At 32.7% G+C, this 18,379-nt stretch overlaps 1 protein-coding gene across 1 annotated transcript in view; it reads right to left on the bottom strand.

Moving 5' to 3' along the window:
• LOC145259046 (E3 ubiquitin-protein ligase MYCBP2-like) overlaps positions 1 to 18,379 on the bottom strand; it is a 563,294-nt gene that overhangs the window by 308,591 nt on the left and 236,324 nt on the right. Inside the window, exons 27-35 of the mRNA XM_080116672.1 lie at positions 13,968 to 14,046; positions 11,260 to 11,334; positions 9,891 to 10,060; positions 7,004 to 7,129; positions 4,779 to 4,906; positions 4,348 to 4,439; positions 3,375 to 3,509; positions 1,890 to 1,973; positions 821 to 917 (exon numbers count right to left, since the gene is read on the bottom strand). Coding sequence (XP_079972798.1) covers positions 821 to 917; positions 1,890 to 1,973; positions 3,375 to 3,509; positions 4,348 to 4,439; positions 4,779 to 4,906; positions 7,004 to 7,129; positions 9,891 to 10,060; positions 11,260 to 11,334; positions 13,968 to 14,046 — 986 coding nt within the window. The remainder of the gene's footprint in view (positions 1 to 820; positions 918 to 1,889; positions 1,974 to 3,374; positions 3,510 to 4,347; positions 4,440 to 4,778; positions 4,907 to 7,003; positions 7,130 to 9,890; positions 10,061 to 11,259; positions 11,335 to 13,967; positions 14,047 to 18,379) is intronic.

The following is an 18,379-nucleotide window of genomic DNA, read 5'->3' as shown; positions in this document are numbered from 1 at the left end:
ATCTCTAATATGTTTTTTGCATCTTTATAGTTGTCGACTGTGACAAGTAGATCGCCATTTTTCATTTTTTTTGCTGTTTTTGGGTTGCTGTTTTGAGACAGAATTTTTTCAATTAAGAATGGAGACTGATCGCTGATCTTTTTTCCTTCTAAGGTTTCGATTACTATGAATCTTGGATATTTTTTCTTTATCAATTATTTCATAGTTATATTCTGCTCACTGTCTGAGCTGGTTACGTCAGAGTGGGTTTTTTTTGATTTTGTTTTATTTTTTGGTTTCTGGATTTTTTGTTTGGGTTTATTATATCCATGGAAGTTTGTTTAGATTTTCATCTCTTTTGCTCCCCACCCTCCTCGCAGCCCGAAACTGGGAGATGTTAGGGGTGAAACCCATTCGCCCTTTCTTCTAAGGGATACAGAAGAGATATACTCAATTGGTTGAGTTTGTTCCATCATTTCATGTTTTCTCCTTTAGTTTCTTCTTTCCCAGTTTGATAGAAACATTGGTTAGGGAGCAGTTGGTTTTGTCTCATCAATTGATTGACCCTTGCCATCACCTTCTAACACTTACCTGGTTTATCTATGTTTGTAGTAATAAGATGTTGTATTATCTTTAGATTAAATTTGCTTATTTTTTTAAAATGTTATAAATGACATTTTCAGTGTAAGGGCTTGGCATGACTAGCCGATTGATCGGATCAGGCCTCTCCGACCACCCGTCTAGCCTAGTACAAAAAATTGAAAATTTCCGTCCGACTACGTATGAAAGTCTAGAGATTTATTTTCAAAGAAGTTTTTTTTTTAATAAAAATTTTACATACTGGAGAGACAGTTCGACTGAAGTCCTGGGTCAACACATGAGCAGGTTCCATGTATTCAGACTTTCGGGGAACAGTTTGTCTGTCGGGAGAAGGCAATCTGAAAATATACAATCGTGGTTATACTTTATTGGAATAAATCATTTTTACTTTAAAGGAATTATTTGTATAACTTTAAAATTTAACGGTTGAAAAGACCAGACACATGCAAGAATTTATTTTATAAACATATCTTTCTAATATCATTTGACCCCTGCATTTCTAGCAAGTTTCATCTAGAGAGGTACTCTTGATTGCCCTGCTTCAATCACGTAAAAAACATTTGCTGCCAGGCTATCATGACATGTATTTTTTGTAACACTTGTTAAAATTCATACTAGTTTATATAATCTCATGTTACTGGCATAGGGTCCGAATATACAAGAGTTGTTTCCAAAGTACAGCCTCCTATTTTTTTTTTTTTATCTCAAAAAGCTGAAGACCAAAAAAGACAGGAGCAGTACCATTAAAAAGAGCAACCTTTTGTGCTCCAGAATTTATTTTCCTACATAATCACCACCGTTATCAATGTAATTTTGCCAGGAATTTAATGATGCATATCTGCTTCTGAATTACATCCATGACAGGGGTTTTTTCCTTAGAGTCTCAAACCATCAATATCTGCAACATAGATCATAGATGCATAAGTTCAGTCATCATGACAAGGAAATTTGCTAGCCCTTCTGATCGATTCTAGCGAAATAAAAAAAAAAAATAGGAGGCTTTACTTTTGGAACTGTTGTGGAGACGCCCACTAATTAGCATACGTGGGTGAACAAGATATAGATAAAGGTATCAAGTCAGCAAGACCGGAGAGCTGTGTTCGGATAGGCAAGACGCATGTGCCGGTTGCTCCATGAAAGACTTTAACACGCCCTCTGCCGGACAATCTTCCAACTGCAGTACAACTGCACCTTTGTAAATATGTATCATATTTTCGTCTTAATATATTTGTTTTACCTTTACTTTCTGGAACGTTCCTCATATAACATTTCCACAGTATAATGGAGGACGGAAATAAATTTTTATTTACCTGTAGAGCAACTGTGGAATTTGTCCTGCATTTACATCTGTTCCATTGTTAGACTTTTTGGAACTCTTGAATTTGAACACCACTCTGGAAATAAAAAGAAAACAAAATAAATTTTTCATTAACTCAACTAAATAACCAATCATAATGCATTTGGGAACACAGCTGGTAAGCCTAAGGGACCATAATGTGAGTTATATTTAATTTAATCTGTATGCAAAGGGAGTATAAACGTTTTTAAGGGGGCATAACATAAGTACAGCTGTCTATCTAAAAATGCAAATATTTCAGATTTGCATAAAATTTTCATCATCTAACACAAAGTAAGATTCCTTGAATTTCAATTTTTTCTTAAGACTCCTAATGCTTAAGCCTTAAATTTTAGCCAAGTATTTTCAAATCTTGTGAAAAAGTTGATAAACAGATAAAGTACCAAAGTACCAATTATTCCATTTTGATCCATTAGCAACCATTTTTTTCCGGATTAAAACAGACTAAAAAGTTTACATGTCTGAATACCCAATATACCAAATTTCAAGTCGGCAGATCAAAAATTTATTGAGTATATAAGTGGAGAAGTGCTGTCACACACATTCTCACTGAGATATATATCAGCTCTAAGCTAATGCCTTTATGTCAGCTTTTTTTGTATATATAAAGTTTTTTCTCTTCTGACGAGAAGCATTAGGCTTTGAAATACTGTGTCCTAAAAAGGTTCTTTTTTTTTATTTATTGATCTGATAATATAATAAAGTTTTAACTTGGAATTCTCATTCTTAATTTTTTTTTTTTTTTTTTACACAGGCATCACCACATTATCAAGGCCAATAGGCCACTCGAGGATAAGGGTTAAAGAGTGTACAGTAGAAATTGGACAATATAGTAGTCATTAGTAATGGAAATTCGGTAAATTTGTTAACTTATATGGAACGGCTCATCAAGAACTTGTTTACGTTAGACTTGAAGAATATTTTAATCCCTACAGATGCGAGCGTTTAATGTTTATGCAATCATCAATGCAGAAAGTGATAATGACCGCTGGTCAGGATATCCAAACCCAGTCACAAAACCATTCTAGACTTCATAGGCTGGCCTATGACCTCCAGACTATCAGCAATTAAAAATAAATAAAGAAATTAAATGCCATGTCAGCAGGTATACATAAACAGAGAGTATTCAAGAACCAGAAATCGGAATGCAAATTTTTGCCTCTGTTGGGTAGAAAAAAATACAGCATAGTATGCGATTATTTAATAATAAAACTTTAGTGTATACTAACATGGTACCTTAGGTTTTAAGCTGAGGATACGGATTAGGGTTAGCTGGGGGTACACTGAGACAGAAAAATCTTGGTTTTAAATTTAATTTTTAAACAGTTCCTCTCTTGCTTTTGTTAGCCATATTTCCATTTATCTGAAATTCCAGAAGGTTATAAATCAAATAAATGAGAGAAACATTAAATATATATATATATTTTTTTTTACTTACTGATCCTCTGTCGTGACAACAGCCTGACCACTGGACCCACAGTCACTGCTGGGCCCAGATATTCGGGCCCAGGCAACATACCAAATATTGGCTTGAATTGACACAGGTTCATAAAATAACATTGCATATGTCTCCCTAGAAAAGAGAAACAAAAAGTCAGCATGAATTTTATAAAATGAAATTTAATTATATAAAATGAAATTTAATTATACAAAATGAAATTTAATTATACAAAATGAAATTTAATTATACAAAATGAAATTTTATTATACAAAATGAAATTTAATTTTATAAAATGAAATTTAATTTTATAAAATGAAATTTAATTATACAAAATGAAATTTAATTATACAAAATGAAATTTAATTATACAAAATGAAATTTAATTTTATAAAATGAAATTTAATTATATAAAATAAATTTAAAAAAATTTTTTTTTTTAAATGCACTTTTATTACCACCTATACTGAGGATTGAACCTTCAACCTCCAGAAAAGTCATTTATTTATTTATTACACCACAGCAAATCTTAGACCTATTCTTTTTTGAATGTGCAATTTTGACTACTTATTATGACAAATTTTTTTTCTATGAGGAAATTCCACACAAACTTCCCGAGTTCGATAAGATATACTTGAAGAAGGTCATAGATTATCATTGGCTTAAAACATTATGAGAATAACACAAGAGGAGAACAGCAGTCCGAATGATCTAGATGATAGAAATTAATCCTCATCTACAAAACAAACATTTGAAGAAATTGATTTGAAAATTGAAACGCTTTAATTCTTCAATATCAATGTGGTTGAAAAAAAAAAAAAAAAAAAAAGCAAATACAAGTGTAACAGTCGTTATATCAAAGAAAGAAAGGAACAACTCCCTTTCTTTCTTTTTTTTTAACAAAAGCCTTTATATCAGGTATATCCAACAACACATTTTTTTCTAAATATTTAAACAATTCATTTCTCCTCACCTGGCAGCGCATTCAAAGGGGACTTCTTCTGTCTCCGCTAACAATGTTCCGTCTTGTTCGTTATCAGCACCATCAAAACCCAATTCGAATAACTGAAATAAAAACATGGGATCATCACATTTTTCAACCAAAATTTTAGAGTTACAGAAAAACATGCCTCTAAAAGATTAATTTTTAGCATTCTATTCCATCACCTCCAATACTTCTATATAAAAATAAAATTTGTACACGCAATCAGATCCAGTACCACGATCATCAGAAGAAACCACTTTGCAGATTCAACCTCTACTCCTCTACCACGTCTCTGAAGTGATGCTTCCCCCCCCCCGCAACCAGAGATCGTACTGGTACTAGCGTAAGCTACTGCTATATAAAAATAAAACATCAATACATCCACAAAAATATACACAAAAAAATTATCCAATACAAACCTTTATTCTTCCGTAGTATTCCCCTCGACCACCAAAAAGTCCAAATCCACCCAAGAGTATATCTGTATCAGACATGAAACGGATGGCTTCGACTGAATGACCAGAATATCCCCATCCTCCTCCATGACCTACGGAAAAAAGAACAAAGAAAACATCAATCAAAATGATTCATTAAATGGAGTCAGAGTCTTTTAGCGTTTAAATTTCAGACATTTTCTATGATTCAAAATCAAAACAAGCATTCTACACATGAGATTTAATATTCTATGTGGATTTTTATCGTCATGAGGCCGCCATAAAAGTGGTACAAAGCTTATTGCGAGGATTAATTTTACTTGGCTTTGAACAGGTATTCTGTGAATTAATAGTTAAGTGTTAACTATTCTGCACTTTCCCAAATGGATCGTTAACTATTCTGCAATTTCCCCAAATGGATCGTTAACTATTCTGCACTTTCCCCAAATGGATCGTTAACTATTCTGCACTTTCCCCAAATGGATCGTTAACTATTCTGCACTTCCCCAAATGGATCGTTAACTATTCTGCAGTTTCGCAAATGGATCGTTAACTATTCTGCATTTTCCCAAATGGATCATTAACTATTCTGCATTTTCAACTAGAAATTTTGGGGGTTAAATTCGACACACTGCTGCCAAAGCTACTTCAAAATTAAACACTCCTGTCAATGCTTACTACTCCAAGATCCAAATCCAACCTAGTCCAGAAAATGAGACTTTATTTAAATCGGAAGCATCTCATTTGCATATGCGGTGACAAGATTGCAAGCATATGAAGAGAAGTTTCAACGTCTTTATATCTTCAAATATTTATTCATGGTGTTTAGTTTGGTTGTTTTGTTTCTGTTTTTTGGAAAAAAGTTTTTATGCTTTAGTCTCTTTATATCTTCAAATATTTATTCATGGTGTTTAGTTTGGTTGTTTTGTTTCTGTTTTTTGGAAAAAAGTTTTTATGCTTTAGTCTCTTTATATCTTCAAATATTTCTTCAGAGTTGGGTTTGGCTGATTTCTTATCAACATATCAACCCTTTCGGAATCAATGCCAAATTCAATAATTTTGAAAAACGTTTTTATATTTCAAGTTTTTTTATATCTTCATATATTTGTGTTTCGTTTGGTTGTTTTTTTGTAGAACAAAATTGTTGCTTTTGTTTTTGACTTTGCAGAACATTGAGTTTTGCAAAGGGAAAGGAAAAACAGTAACATCAATGTTTGGTGTATTTTAGGTCAGGAAGCCGAGATCTTCAGACAGTCTGATCTGAGAGCACCAGAAGAAAAAAAAAAAAAAAAACACAGGAAAAAGAAAGAAAGCGTGAGAGGAAGTAAAATTATTGAAAAAATGTAATTCGGCAGAAATCAGTATTTGCTATGGAAAACAAAAGAAAAAGAAAAACGAGAAAAGGAAACAAAAAAAACGAGAAAAAGGAAACAAAAAAAAAAACAAAGAACAAAGTAAAAAACAAAAAAAACAAAGAAAAAAACAAAAAATAAACAAAACATAAAAAAAAACAAGAAAAAAAAACAAAGAAAAAAAACAAAGAAAAAAAAACAAAGAAAAAATTGATGTTACTGTTTTTCCTTTCCCTTTGCTAAACTCAATCATGTTCTGCAAAGTCAAAAACAAATGCAACAATTTTGTTCCACAAAAAAGCAACCAAACGAAACACAAATATATGAAGATATAAAAAAACTTGAAATATAAACGTTTTTCAAAATTATTGAATTTGCCATTGATTCCGAAAGGGTTGATAAAAAAGAACAAATAAAAAACAAAAACGAAAAACAAAAAACAAAACAAAAACGAAAAAACAAAAAGCAAAAAACAAAACAAAAACGAAAAAACAAAACAAAAACGAAAAAACAAAACAAAAACGAAAAAACAAAACAAAAACGAAAAAACAAAACAAAAACGAAAAAACAAAACAAAAACGAAAAAACAAAACAAAAACGAAAAAACAAAACAAAAACGAAAAAACAAAACAAAAACGAAAAAAAAATGAGGAAAAAAAGAAAACCGGAAATAAAAGAAAACCGGAAATAAAAGAAAACCGGAAATAAAAGAAAACCGGAAATAAAAAAAAACGGAAATAAAAGAAAAACGGAAATAAAAGAAAAATAGAAACACTTTTTCTGAATTTTCAAAGAAAAAAAAAAACAAGAATTTTTTTTTCCAATTTATAAAGAAAATTAGAATTCTGATAAACTTACTGTCGAATCTGTTCACAACAGAAAAATCTTCTTTCGTATAATCCTTTGTGGCTGCAAGTTTTTCTTTCGCTTCTTCATACACGGTCAAATGCAATTGCTGGGCAGTGGTCAGTGTGTCAAGACAGGCTGGAGAAAAAAAAGAAAAAAGAAAAGATTAACATTTGCGATGGTCATATTTAAAAATATATATTCTTATATTTCATTACTAATCCAAGAATTTTTCCGTGGCCTTCCCCTGACAACAGACCCTGCTACCTCAACTGTTCTACATCTATTAAACCAAGCACCCTCGTCCATTCTTCCATTTTCATATTTGGTTTAACATGTTTTACATGCAGGCATGCGTTTCACAGCTTTTACAAATTGACTTCCAAACTAACCTATCTCCACCCAGGTCTTCATTTATCCCTCTTTGTCTTAAAAACACTATACCACTTTATCTCAGGTTTCCATTGGCCTTCTCCTGCCAATTAAATATTGTCTCAGTAGATATGCTGTGTTTTTGTTATTTATGTACTAGCAGGGAGACTCGACGTTGCCCGGGATTGAATGATCAAAAAATGTGTCACTCTCTTATATTTTTATTGTCATCGAAATAGGTCAAATCGCCCATTTTACAATCAAATTATCTGCTCTTGATGGGGATCCATCACGGTGCACCAGAAGGTAGCTTAACATGCCTCCCATAGTGACTTAGTCCACAATAGATCGTGGTCTACATTGCACTGTAGAGAACCTACTGTTAATTTCATATCAAAGAACCTACTGTTGACTTTATGTTTGTCCTTTCAGCTTGTGTGGTAATAAAACTTCTCAAACGCACAGTAAGTATCGATAAATCATAAATCAAAAAAGTTTGATGAAAAAAAGTTAATACCTTATACAGCTAAAAACAGGCACAGCGATGCAACATTGCGGCAATGGAGCAAGGGTTGGGGCTTAGTTGATAAAGAGTGACATTAAAATAATAAACAGAAAAATGGAAAAACTTCCAAACTAACCTATCTCTGCCCAGGTCTTTACTTGTCCCTCTTTCTCTTAAAACACTCTATACCACTTTATCTCAGGTTTCCATTGGCCTTTTCCTGCTAACTGGATATTTTCTCGTTACACATGCTGTGTTTTTTTTTTGTTTTTTGTTTTTTTACATAGGGGTCACCACTTATCAAGGCCCAGAGGCTACTCGAGGATAAGGATTAATAGGTATACATTAGTCATTGTGATTTTAGCGTAGTAAACATTAGTGGGAATTTCGTAGATTAGATTACTTAGGGGGACGGTTCAACAAGAACTTGTTTACGTTGGACTTGAAGACAACCATATTGTAGTCAGCTGGAAAGCAGGCAAACGGAATAGAGTTCCACAGGCGAGCAGTTCTAAGAAAGAAGCTTTGTTCATGGAATCTACGTTTAGGTGTAGGTACAGATAAAGAATGTGGGAAATTATTGATAGTGGTTTTAGCTAGACGAGTGTTTTTCGTGAAAGTCTGGCGCGGGGGGGGGTCATAGATTGAAATTCAGATGAGCACTTGCCATGAAAATAACGATAAAGCAGGGTCAGGCTTGCAACATCTCTTCTGTGGGAAAGAGGCTGCAGGGAAGAGAAAGGGCATTCCCCCACTAAGCTACGAAGTCTATTTTTGAACTCTGTCAAGACAGGATAAGCTGCTTCTAGCAGCTCCTGCCCAGATGTGGCAACAGTACTCCATCATTGGACGAACCTGGCTTTTATATAGATAGAGAATTGCATCAGGAGTGAGATATCTACTGGAACGGTAGAAGGGTCCCACCATTTTTCCAGCGACTTTGGCAATTGATTTGATATGTGTGTTCCATTTCAGATCGGGAATAAAGGTCAAGCCCAGAAGCTTGTCAAAACATGAAGCCTCCCCAAGATGAGAGCCATTCATTTTGATTGATAGCAGCTGGGCAACAGATTGTTGTTATTCATGTACTAACAGGGAGACCCGATGTTACTAGGGATTGAATAATCAAAAAATGTTTAACATTTCTATATTTTTATTGTCATCGAAATAGGTCAAATCGCCCATTTTGCAATCAAATTATTTGCTCTAGTTGGGGACCCATCATGGTACACCGGAAATAAGCTTAACATGTATCTCATAGTGACTTAGTCCACAATAGATTGTAGTCTACATTGCACTGTAGAGAACCTACTGTTAATTTCATATCAAAGAACCTACTGTTGACTTTATGTTTGTCCTTTTAGCTTGTGTGGTAATAAAACTTCTCAAACGCACAGTAAGTATCGATAAATCAAAAAAGTTTGATGAAAAAAAGTTAATACCTTATACAGCTAAAAACAGGCACAGCTATGCAACATTGCGGCAATGGAGCAAGGGTTGGGGCTTAGTTGATAAAGAGTGACATTAAAATAATAAACAGAAAAATGGAAAAACTTCCAAACTAACTGATATAATGGACTGATCCAACACCCCTCAAATGAATGGACTGTTACGTCTATAAATGTGTCACTCTCTTATATTTTTATTGTCATCGAAATAGGTCAAATCGCCCATTTTACAATCAAATTATCTGCTCTAGATGGGGAGCCATCACGGTGCACCAGAAGGTAGCTTAACATGCCTCTCATAGTGACTTAGTCCACAATAGATTGTGGTCTACATTGCACTGTAGAGAACCTACTGTTAATTTAAAACAAGCACAGCTATGCAACACTGCGGCAATGGAGCAAGGGTTGGGCTTAGTTGATAAAGAATGACATTAAAATAATAAACAGAAAAATGGAAAAAAAAAAATAGAGAGAGTGAAAAGGAGGAAAGAATCTTTTGCTCCGTCACAAGATCACAGACAAGAATATTTATTAAAAAAAACCCAGAAAGATGGACGTGAGGAAAGGAACTTACCAAGCATATGTAGCGAGCAATGAGACCTGGTCGAATAAGAATTGGTTCGGGTTGGTACAAACATTTCAGGACTGAGGATGTTGCAATAACTGGTGTCAACAGTTTGCAAAAGTCGTACTTCAGGTAGAAGTACCATGTAGCAATTTACTGTATGTGTACTGGGGTTGTAACTGCATTACAAAAAAAAAAAAAAAAAAAAAAAAAAAAAAAAAAGATTTAGAATTTTTTTTTTTTTTATTTAATCGCAATAAAAAGGGGGGGAGGATATAAATCAAAAAGACCATATCCAAAAATATCAAAGTTCTATGTAACTTAAATAAAAACAAAAACACAAAAAAATTTATTTATTGAATTTTAAATTCTGAAGCAAATGAAAGTTTTCATTATATGAAAAATGAATGACTTAAAATTTAGTTTTGAACAGTCATTGGACCTTTTTTTTTTAGGGAGGGGACTTTTTCCTCTTTTTTTAAAATTGAAATTTCATAAGTAAATACATTTTCAGAAAAAGCATCAATATTTATGATAGAAATAAATAACAGCCATCCTCCCAAGCATTATCTCCTCATTGGTCTAAACAATCAACATTATCAATCTTCATCCCACAAATACAGACGATATTTGGTTTCATAACCAAAATATTGAACTTAAATAGCAATAAATCTGACAAATGGATATTTGATTTTGATTAGCCATTTCTTCCTTTAAATGTTTGCATCATGTTTTTCACAATAAAAAATAATTTGCTTTAGTTTCTTTCTGAAAATAATTATTCCAGCAAGGAAGACTATTACAATGAAGACCATTTAAATAACATAAAAGGTTCAAAATACAAATTTTGACAATTTTTGAGGGGTGCTTGTTAAGAATTCCACCTATATAAAAAACAAATAGAAAAATCTGTGTGATGTACATACCCGTAACAAAATGAAAATATTTTTAAAAAATCATGTAAATTGATCCATTAGTTTAATTTTTGCTGAAGAAAATGTTATCTCCCTTTGCTTATTGGGATTGTTCTCAAAATAGTGACACGAGACAGTCACTAGTTGGTTACTTTTAAAATTTGATTTTTTTTTTTAATTTGAAAATAAAACTACTTGCTCACTTTATGTGAATTTTGGAATGTGATATTTTTGTTTTTCATTGTACAGACTTTTCTTTATTTTTTAATATAGGGGGAATTTTGGACAAGAACTACATTTTTCCCCCATCTTTTTGCGACTTGAATATTTAAAAAAATATTTAATAAACAGTTAAAATTAGAACGACATTAATGAATCTCTGGGTTAGGCTGGCTTCGTACATCTAGATGACTATAAAAATGATCCAGACGATTAACATTGCAAAAGGAAACGTGTGGATTTACCTCCATAATGTATCGTAAACAGGATCCAAGCAAACTGCATGATGAAACAGATTCTCTTGGTCACTCGAAATGAAACTGAAAAATAAATAAATAAATATATATATAATATAAATTTTAGTAAACATCAAACCAATCTTCATTAATTAATTTGTATTTCTATATTACATCTGGGGCTTCTTTGACATTAACATATACACAAGGGTTGTTCCATAAGTAAAGCCTCCTATTTTTTTTTTTTTTTACTTCATTTTTTTTTAAAAAGAATTTAATGTAACCTTAAATACCCACAATATTTCTGTTAATCTATATATATATATATATATATATATATAAAGGCAAAATATGAGTGTGTATGTATGTTCGCTTTTTGTGTATGTCTGCAAAAGGCTTTTTTCATTGGCCTTCTTGGGGGTGGGGCGCTCATTCTTAAAACTTTTTATATCACGTCTAAATGATAATATCTACGACTTAACGGGGGATCGCCTGTCTATTTAATTTGTCCGACTTTTACCAGCTCGCTGCGTCTTCGAAAAGCGAATGATGTAACAGGGAAACAGTAACTGGCTTGCAGCGCAAAACTAGGTCAAACATCACGCCACTTCCTCGCACCTGTATATTTCGCTTTATAAACCTTAGCTTAAGAGGCTTATTAATTCCTCTTCCTTCGTGGTCGAGATGGGTAGGTAGCTGGCTTTTTTTCCCTTTCGTTTCCACCTTCACGTCAAGGCTTCGGGGGTTCATTCCTACCTTCCTACTAAAACTTTTTTTTTCTTTAACATCTCCAAACACCTGGCCAACATTTTTTTTTTTTAACCCACACACCTCCAAACACCCGAGCAACGCTGGGTAACCCCCGCTACTCTATAATATGAATCTCACCTGTCTGTTTAAATGTATGTATGTCTGCCTAAAACTTTTGACAGAGGCGGCGGATTTTCGTGAGATCATTTTGAAGCTCGATGTCTCAGACTACAAATATAAAAAATTTGGCTAAAAACATTAATTCCTTCATCCTCAACTGGGCAATTTTCTACAAGGCAGAGTCGATTTTTTCGCTAACATTTTTGCAAGACATTCAAACCCCGCATTAACAACGTCACAAAAAGACGTTACTTCGACCGCCCATGACATCACAATTGTGGTGGCCGCATCAATAAGACCCTTTGTTTTTCTTCACCTCCTTTTCCTCTGGTGCACTACAGGTTTGAGCCTGCTTATTACTCCTAATTTTTTTTTGTTTGCACTTGTAATCTTCCTTGTTTTTTTTTGCTCAACCAACAACCTTACACACACTTCAACTTTCTGCCTTCACATCACAGGTCCGAACCTGCCTGCCAATTTTTTTTTTTTTTTTTTGCTCAACACACCCTCAAACACCTAGGCAATGTGTGATAAAAGATATGTATAAAATATATATGTAAAAAAATATGGGTAAAAATATATATATGTAAAAAAATATGTATAAAATATATATGTGTAAAAAATATATGGGTAAAAATATATATATATATATATATATATATATATAAAAAATATATGGGTAAAAAATATATGGGTAAAAAAATATATATATACGTAAAAACAAAAAAATTTAAAAGTAAAAAAAAACTATGGTACTTGTACAGTTTAATCAAGACATTCAAAAATTTAAATATTGAAAAAAAGGTTATATTGTACGTATCCATTTTGGACTGAAGATCTGCAAAAATAAATTTTATTTAATTTGATCGAGTAGGTTTTTTTTTTTACAGCGGAAAAACATGTTTTTATGAGAGCACATTGAAGTCTGCCATTATGAAATTTGCTGAACACACCAGGGGAGATAACTCCATGTAAAGCGCCGATATTCCCTCCCCATCTTTAATTCTAGCTTTTCTTCCTAAAAATCGAATCTTTTGCTCGATATCATAACAAATTGTTTTTTCGCTAAAAAAAAAAAAAGAAAAAGAAAAAACTACTTGATGAAATTAAGTGAAATTTTTTTTTTTTGGAGAACTTCATTCCATAACGGATACGTACAATATAAACTTTTTCGATATTTTCATTTTTTAATGTCTTGAATAAACTGTACAAGTATCAAAACTATAAATGTAAAAAAAAATATAAATGTAAAAAAAATATATAAATGTAAAAAAAATATATAAATGTAAAAAAAAATATAAATGTAAAAAAAAAAAAATATAGACGTGTAAGGAGCAGAAGAGATCTTCACTCAATAAATTTGGAAATTAATGTCAGTGGCATTTCCCCCAATTTTTTTTTCAACTCTTGTTTGCCCAAACAAGGCACATTGCCACTTGGATGCAAGGAACTATTATTTGAAAAGGGCTCTATGTAGGGATCTCTACGGTGAAGGGGTGGGATTTTGCTGCTTGTCAGGTTATTCAGAGGATTTTTACACAAGTGGTAGGAGTTCGTCAGCGCACATTCCATTAGTGTACTTGTAAAAAAGGCACAGGGATGCAACATTGCGGTGATGGTTGGAGCTTGGTTGATGGTGTGTGGCCTATTAGATTTGAGATTTTTTGGGACCTTGTTTAACAGGGAGACGCCAGTGGTAGATGCACCAGTCGAGATGTGGCAACAATACTCCATGCATGGGTGAATGGTGGATTTTGTAAAGATATAGGATATTCTCAGGTGTGGGTACAATACAGCAACAGGAGGTTTAAACGATTTGCTCAAAAGAAATGAGAAAACATGCAAACCTTTTACAGCTTCCATCATATTTGCTGATCATCAGACATTTCATCGAGCAACCACTGTCCTCTTCGGCTGGGATCAAGCCTAGACAAAAAAAATAAAAATATACGTACAAGGTTGTTGCAACAAAAGAACACAGCTAAAACAACTTATACAAGAATAACAGTATCCATATTTGTTTGTTTTCCGATTATGCGGAGGTTTTTATCCCTGGCACCAAAATCAACAGAGATACGACCATTCCTGTAAGGATCTGTTCATTGTTGATTGCAGTGTAATACTAGCGCTGTGCAGTTCTAGGAGCTCCACCCTTCCAGGTTTTGCCTTCTCTTTTTGAGAATGAAGATTAGTTTATTGTTAATTAGCTGAGGCGTCTCTACTAGGAAATGCAAACGGGGTTCTCCATGACCCTTTTCGCAGATCAGAGTTAACCAACCCACCCCCTCATCAGGGACGCCAACTTTTCAATCCAACTTTCTGACCCTTGTGTCACATTTCTCACAGTGGGAGAGAAAGGAATTGGTTAGGAAAATTAAGTAATAATAAATAAAATTGGTCAGAAATGATTTAAGTAACCTAAAAAATAAAGGAAAATATTGCCTCCAGAAAAACTGAATAAATAATAATAAAAAAAAAAAAAAAAAAAAAAAAAAAAAAGTTCCCCAACCCCAAATATTTGCCTTTTCCCTACAACAAGATGTAACAAAGATCGGAAAGTGGATGATTTTTAAAATCAGCACACTGATTAACAAAAATGCATGAGCAGCTCCATCAGCATCCCTCCGTAAGAGCAATTTAAGCAATTATGCCCCCCACTTAGCCAAACTTTCACAAGAAACACCCATCTAGCAGAAAACATTAACAATTCCCCCCACTCTTTATCTGTGCCTAAACCTAAATGTAGATTCCATGAACAAAGCTTCTTTCTTAGAACTGCACGCCTGTGGAATTATCTTCCGTTTTCCTGCTTTCCAGCTCACTACAATATGGTTGTCTTCAAGTCTAATGTAAACAAGTTTTTGATGAGCCATTCCATATAAGTTAACAAATTTACCAAATTTCCATTACTAACGATTACTATATCGTCCAATTTCTGCTGTACACTCTTTAACCCTTATCCTCGAGTGGCCTCTTGACCTTGATAAGTGGTGATGTCTATGTAAAAATGTAAAAAAAAAAAAAAAAAAAAATTGTTCTTGAAATGCAAGAAGCTAAAACTGAGAGGATAAAGCTACACGAAATCAAATATCAAACTGACAAAAGAACGGTCATCTTGCTTCAAAATGATCCAGACTTTCGAACTGATTTTACAGCTGGTTATTATTTTAATATTTTACAGACTTATCTTGGTCTTGGATATGACCTTAAACTATATCCAGTGGTGAGGCCGCAGCTTGCGGACTTTGGGGAGTGTGGAGCCACCCTTTAATTACCATTGCTCCCAGGTTCACTCTGACCCGGAGTGGTACTACCTGTAAGGGTCCCAACTATGCGTTAAATAGAAACAGACTTAAAAACAAATATATTCTATTAAAAAATTTTTCTTCAAAATCTTTGGATTTGCCATTAAATAACCCGAAAAGGGTTGATATGCCGTAAAACAACCAACCAACCAACAGATTTATCTAAAACTAGTGGGGGGACGGGAGGGGGTTACCGGCGTTTGGGGGGGGGGGTAAAGAAGAACAAAAAGGAAACTTAACCCTGTTTAAATATTTAAAAAAAAAAAAAAAAAACTATAAAAAACAGTGATTTTAAAAATGGAAAAAAAAAAAAAAATAAGGGAGGGGGCTTGGTGACAAGTCGGCTCGAACCCGGAGCCTTGAGGCCCATAGGCTAAGCCTGAACAACTGCACTACAGCGACAGTCAATGTAAGAGAGATTAAAAAGTGAATGTCAAACATCACGCAATTCCGCAGTTTTTAATGAGGTCAAATTGTTTGACTGCGGGATAGTTGATGGTGACGTTTACATCCGGTTCAAATCCAGTTTCACTGTTTTTTTATACTCAAAAATCGATAAAAAAAAAAATACGATTAAAGAAAAACAGCTCGATTTTGACCAAACTTAAAACTGTGATACAATGTGACATCACACATGCTTTTTAAACGTTTTATGACCGCACAAGCAGAAAAGACCGGTGTATAAAATCAAAAGTAGGTCCATTGACAAGACGTAAGCGCGTCCGAAATGAATGTTTGGTTTAGAGCACAAGTAAACCATGATATTTAATTTTTGAATTTTAAACTTTTATTCGAGTTATTACACAAACAGAATAACAGATTACAATTTATTGTGGACTAAGTCCTGCGAGGAGACATGTAAAGCTCGCTCCCGTTGCAAAATGGTGGCACCACGATTCGGGCAGGTAAACAATCGATTTGATTAAAAAATGACAATTTCACCGGTTTCGATGACAGAGAAAAAAAAAAAAAAACACGTATTACATTCCACACCTGACTTCACGTATCTCCTGGCTCGGATAATTTAAAAATCATGCATTTTTATTTTTGTTGCATCGAGAAGAGGAAAAAGAAACTGTTTATCCTAACGAAGACGTGATGATGTTGAAAAGTTTTATTTATAAACAAATAAATGTTTGATCGTTTTTTTTAAATCTTTATTGAATTGGCTTAATAGATTTATATTTTGAATTTATGCTTAAATATATTCAAATTCATGCAGATTTCATATTATTACAGAGCCATTGAATATCATTATATATATATATATATATATATTAAGTAATGTGATTTATAATTTAAAATTTAAAAATTTTAAAAATTTATATGATATATATAGCACCAGTTTAAAAAAAATGAATAACTTGGGTGCCATCAGCTAGAATTGAAACCAAAACATTTACTGCTCCAGATGCATTCCCTATCATTCAAGCTAACAGAAAAAAAAAAAGATTTAAAATTAAACCATTTCAAACAACGAATGAATTTGCACATGCACAAAAATAATAGAAATATGTCGGCAAGTTAAAATGAACATTTTGCATTTCAACTAGCAGACATTTTTGTACGCGTTATTCATTCATCCAAACAAAGATTTTTCTCGTTTATTTCAGTGTTATATGACCAGTAGTTTAAGGGTTTATCGGTTAAATATTTACACACGGACATACATACCATCTGTTTTATTTATATAGATTATTGTAGTTGAACTAGAGTTTCCTTGAAAAATCTGAATCAGTTACTTTTTTTGCATTCATGGTCGTACAATGTTTATAAAGAAAATTAATTTTCAGAAAATTATATGATTAAGGAAGGGAGAAACAAAAACAAGGGCCAATAATTTTTTAGTATTCCACCAATTTTTTTTTATTTTTTAAAATAAATTTTTCCCCATATATATATATATATATATATATATATATATATATATATATAAATAAATCGACATGGAGACGAAAGATAAAGCCTTTCATTCTGCTTATTTAAGAGTCTTTTCCACTTAGGAACTAGAATAAAAAATAAAACTTTTCGTTTTTATAGTATGAACAAGAGATTTTGGGATTAAATATTTCCTGCATGGAGATTGGTTGAAAATAAATAAATAACTAAAAAACCCTATTTTGAGCTTTAGTCCAATCGAAAGTAGATACAAAGAAAAAAAAGGAGTCCAAAGAAAAAAAAAGGAGTACAAAGAAAAAAAAGGAGTACAAAGAAAAAAAGGAGTACAAAGAAAAAAAGGAGTACACATAAAAAAAGGAGTCCAAATAAAAAAAAGGAGTACAAAGAAAAAAAAGGAGTACAAAGAAAAAAAGGAGTACACATAAAAAAAGGAGTCCAAAGAAAAAAAGGAGTACAAAGAAAAAAAGAGTACAAAGAAAAAAAGGAGTACAAAGAAAAAAAGGAGTACACATAAAAAAAGGAGTCCAAATAAAAAAAAGGAGTACAAAGAAAAAAAGGAGTACAAAGAAAAAAAGGAGTACAAAGAAAAAAAGGAGTACAAAGAAAAAAAGGAGTACAAAGAAAAAAAGGAGTACACATAAAAAAAGGAGTACACATAAAAAAAGGAGTACACATAAAAAAAGGAGTCCAAATAAAAAAAGGAGTCCAAATAAAAAAAAGGAGCCCAAAGAAAAAAAAGGAGTACAAAGAAAAAAAGGAGTACAAAGAAAAAAAGGAGTACAAAGAAAAAAGGAGTCCAAAGAAAAAAAGGAGTCCAAAGAAAAAAGGAGTACAAAGAAAAAAGGAGTACAAAGAAAAAAAAGGAGTCCAAGGAAAAAAAGGAGTACAAAGAAAAAAAGGAGTCCAAAGAAAAAAAGGAGTCCAAAGAAAAAAAGGAGTCCAAAGAAAAAAAGGAGTCCAAGGAAAAAAAAGGAGTCCAAGGAAAAAAGGAGTCCAAAGAAAAAAAGGAGTACAAAGAAAAAAAGGAGTCTAAAGAAAAAAGGAGTCTAAAGAAA

Source organism: Euprymna scolopes, chromosome 34, assembly GCF_053919585.1.
Source record: "Euprymna scolopes isolate OS-2025 chromosome 34, ASM5391958v1, whole genome shotgun sequence".
Classification (NCBI taxonomy): domain Eukaryota; kingdom Metazoa; phylum Mollusca; class Cephalopoda; order Sepiida; family Sepiolidae; genus Euprymna; species Euprymna scolopes.
Note: the sequence above shows the minus strand (reverse complement) of the source record. Positions and strands in the feature narration are given on the sequence as shown.